Source organism: Cyprinodon variegatus, unplaced genomic scaffold, assembly GCF_000732505.1.
Source record: "Cyprinodon variegatus isolate N-32 unplaced genomic scaffold, C_variegatus-1.0 Scaffold523, whole genome shotgun sequence".
Classification (NCBI taxonomy): Eukaryota; Metazoa; Chordata; class Actinopteri; order Cyprinodontiformes; family Cyprinodontidae; genus Cyprinodon; species Cyprinodon variegatus.
In genome coordinates this window covers 449579-451496 of record NW_015150976.1, presented here as the reverse complement: position 1 = coordinate 451496, position 1918 = coordinate 449579, and the positions used below count along the sequence as shown (strand labels likewise).

The window sequence follows — 1918 nt, the reverse complement described above, 5'->3', positions numbered from 1 at the left end:
CCATGATCTGCTTCTCTGTTCTCCATTTTTCATTTGGATGAAATAATAGCTGCATGAATCATGACAGCAGACAAGATAGAGAGCAGGAGGCGGGGTTACCAATCTACTGGCTCTGGAGAGCAGAGTTCGCTGCTTTTAGATGTTGTCTCCAAAGTCTCCAGTAGCAGAAAAAAGTTGCTAGATCTGGCACAAGGTGCTTTTTAAAATCAAAGTGCTAGAGGGGTCTGAAAAGTGGCTAAATATAGCGACAAAAGCGCTAAGTTGGCAGCACTGCTCTATGCATGGTTTGTTTTCAAATGGACTGATCCAATATGGTGGACACTGAAGGGGGGACTGACACACACTTAATATTATAAGCGTTCTGAAGGATTTTTATCAAAAACATAATTAATGTGCAAAAATAAGGAATATTTGTATTAATCATACATGTAAACAGAGCTTTATGGGGCCCTAAGCAACTGCCTAGTATTGCCTAATGGTAAATCCCCCCTTCATGTTTGTATGAGTTGACCACAATAAAAACATACAAATCTCAGATTTATTCACGTTTAGATTTTCCATTTCCAAATGCAGATCTCTGTGCATCCACTTTTGTTGACAGTCATCTCAGCCCATAGAACAGGCGGCTCAGAGGCCCTTACTGTGGGCCCTGCCTTACCTGAGGACATGCTGCAGACTCTGCTGCACTGAGTCACTCCTCCGGTGGGACGGGCCATGTGACCATCCTCTGCACCGTTACTGGGCCAAACAGGGATGGGTCTGCTGTTCTGCATGCTGAGAACAGCCTCCATCTCCAACATCACACCCAAATCACAGAGATAAACATGATAGATTGTGTTTCATTAGAGACCCAGAGGGGGAGCAGGTCTCTGAACCCCCCCTATGTTCAATCCTCCTCCTGCACTGCGGCAGCAGCGCCGCAGAGGTCTATAAAGTCTGCAGACTGCCGCCCTAAACTCATCGCACTTCTTCCAAATCAACATGCATTTAGAGGGGGGCTCGTGAACGCGCCTGACGCCGTGCACGGCGTTGACAAACAGCGCTCCGCAGCAGAGACTATATTCACACACATGTTGTTAGAAAAGGTGAAAATAAAGGTGAAATGCTGCTAAAGTGAGCCCGTCACCTGTGATGATGTTTTCTGTCCCGCTGTCCTTCTCGGTCATCGTGTCCGTGGGTTGGTCTCCTCCCAAACCTCTGATCCACAAACAACCAGCAGTTTTCCTGATTTATTGGCCCGCGGGGCAAATCTGCAGAAAGCGATGCTCCGGCCTGGCGTCACTCTGCGGCTTCTCCTCTTTAAGAGAAATGCATTAAAAACACAGGAAACGGTTTAGGGTCTTGGGGGGGAAGTAGGAGGAGGGGGCAGCGGGCTCCAGCAGACAGGATGTTGAGGCAGACTGGCTGCTGTCCGCCCCGCCCATCCCATGGACTCCTGTCCTGGTCAGGAATGCTGTCTGAGCAGATCTTTGGGAGAAACAGCGCCTCCACCAGCAGGATTCCCTTTCAAACCACATGGCAGCAGCTTTGAAAGCATGAAGGCAAGGAAGGGCTGCAACTACTACTCTCAGACAGGGGCGGATTTAGGAAATCTGGGGCCCTAGGCAGAGACAGGCAGGGGGCCCTCTGAGTTGAGAAGGCAACATATAAAACAGACCCATTATACAGATAGAGAAATGTTAATAGAATAGACATCCATTATCTGTTCTAGGTTGTGTCTCTCTCTTCTTGTCCCTTTTCTTCTTGTTTTCCTCTCTATGTTTTGTACTCAGCTGACTTTTCATGCTGTCTCTAAAGGAATGAAAGATTTTTTCCGAGCACTAAGCTCACTTAGCTGATTGCTCCTTCAGCTGATCCAGATGCTGCAGTAAAGACGCAGCGTCTGGATCAGCTGTCTGATCTACTTTCTATAGTTCTA

General features: G+C 47.7%; 1 protein-coding gene across 2 annotated transcripts in view; it reads right to left on the bottom strand.

The window, feature by feature from the left end:
* The window catches only part of hspa12a (heat shock protein family A (Hsp70) member 12A), a 56820-nt gene extending 55434 nt beyond the window's left edge, over positions 1–1386 (bottom strand). For both annotated transcript variants that reach the window (XM_015391055.1, XM_015391056.1), the window contains exon 1: positions 1127–1386. In XM_015391055.1, coding sequence (XP_015246541.1) covers positions 1127–1166 — 40 coding nt within the window. In that variant the 5' untranslated portion in view covers positions 1167–1386. The remainder of the gene's footprint in view (positions 1–1126) is intronic.
* Positions 1387–1918: the final 532 nt, after the last annotated feature.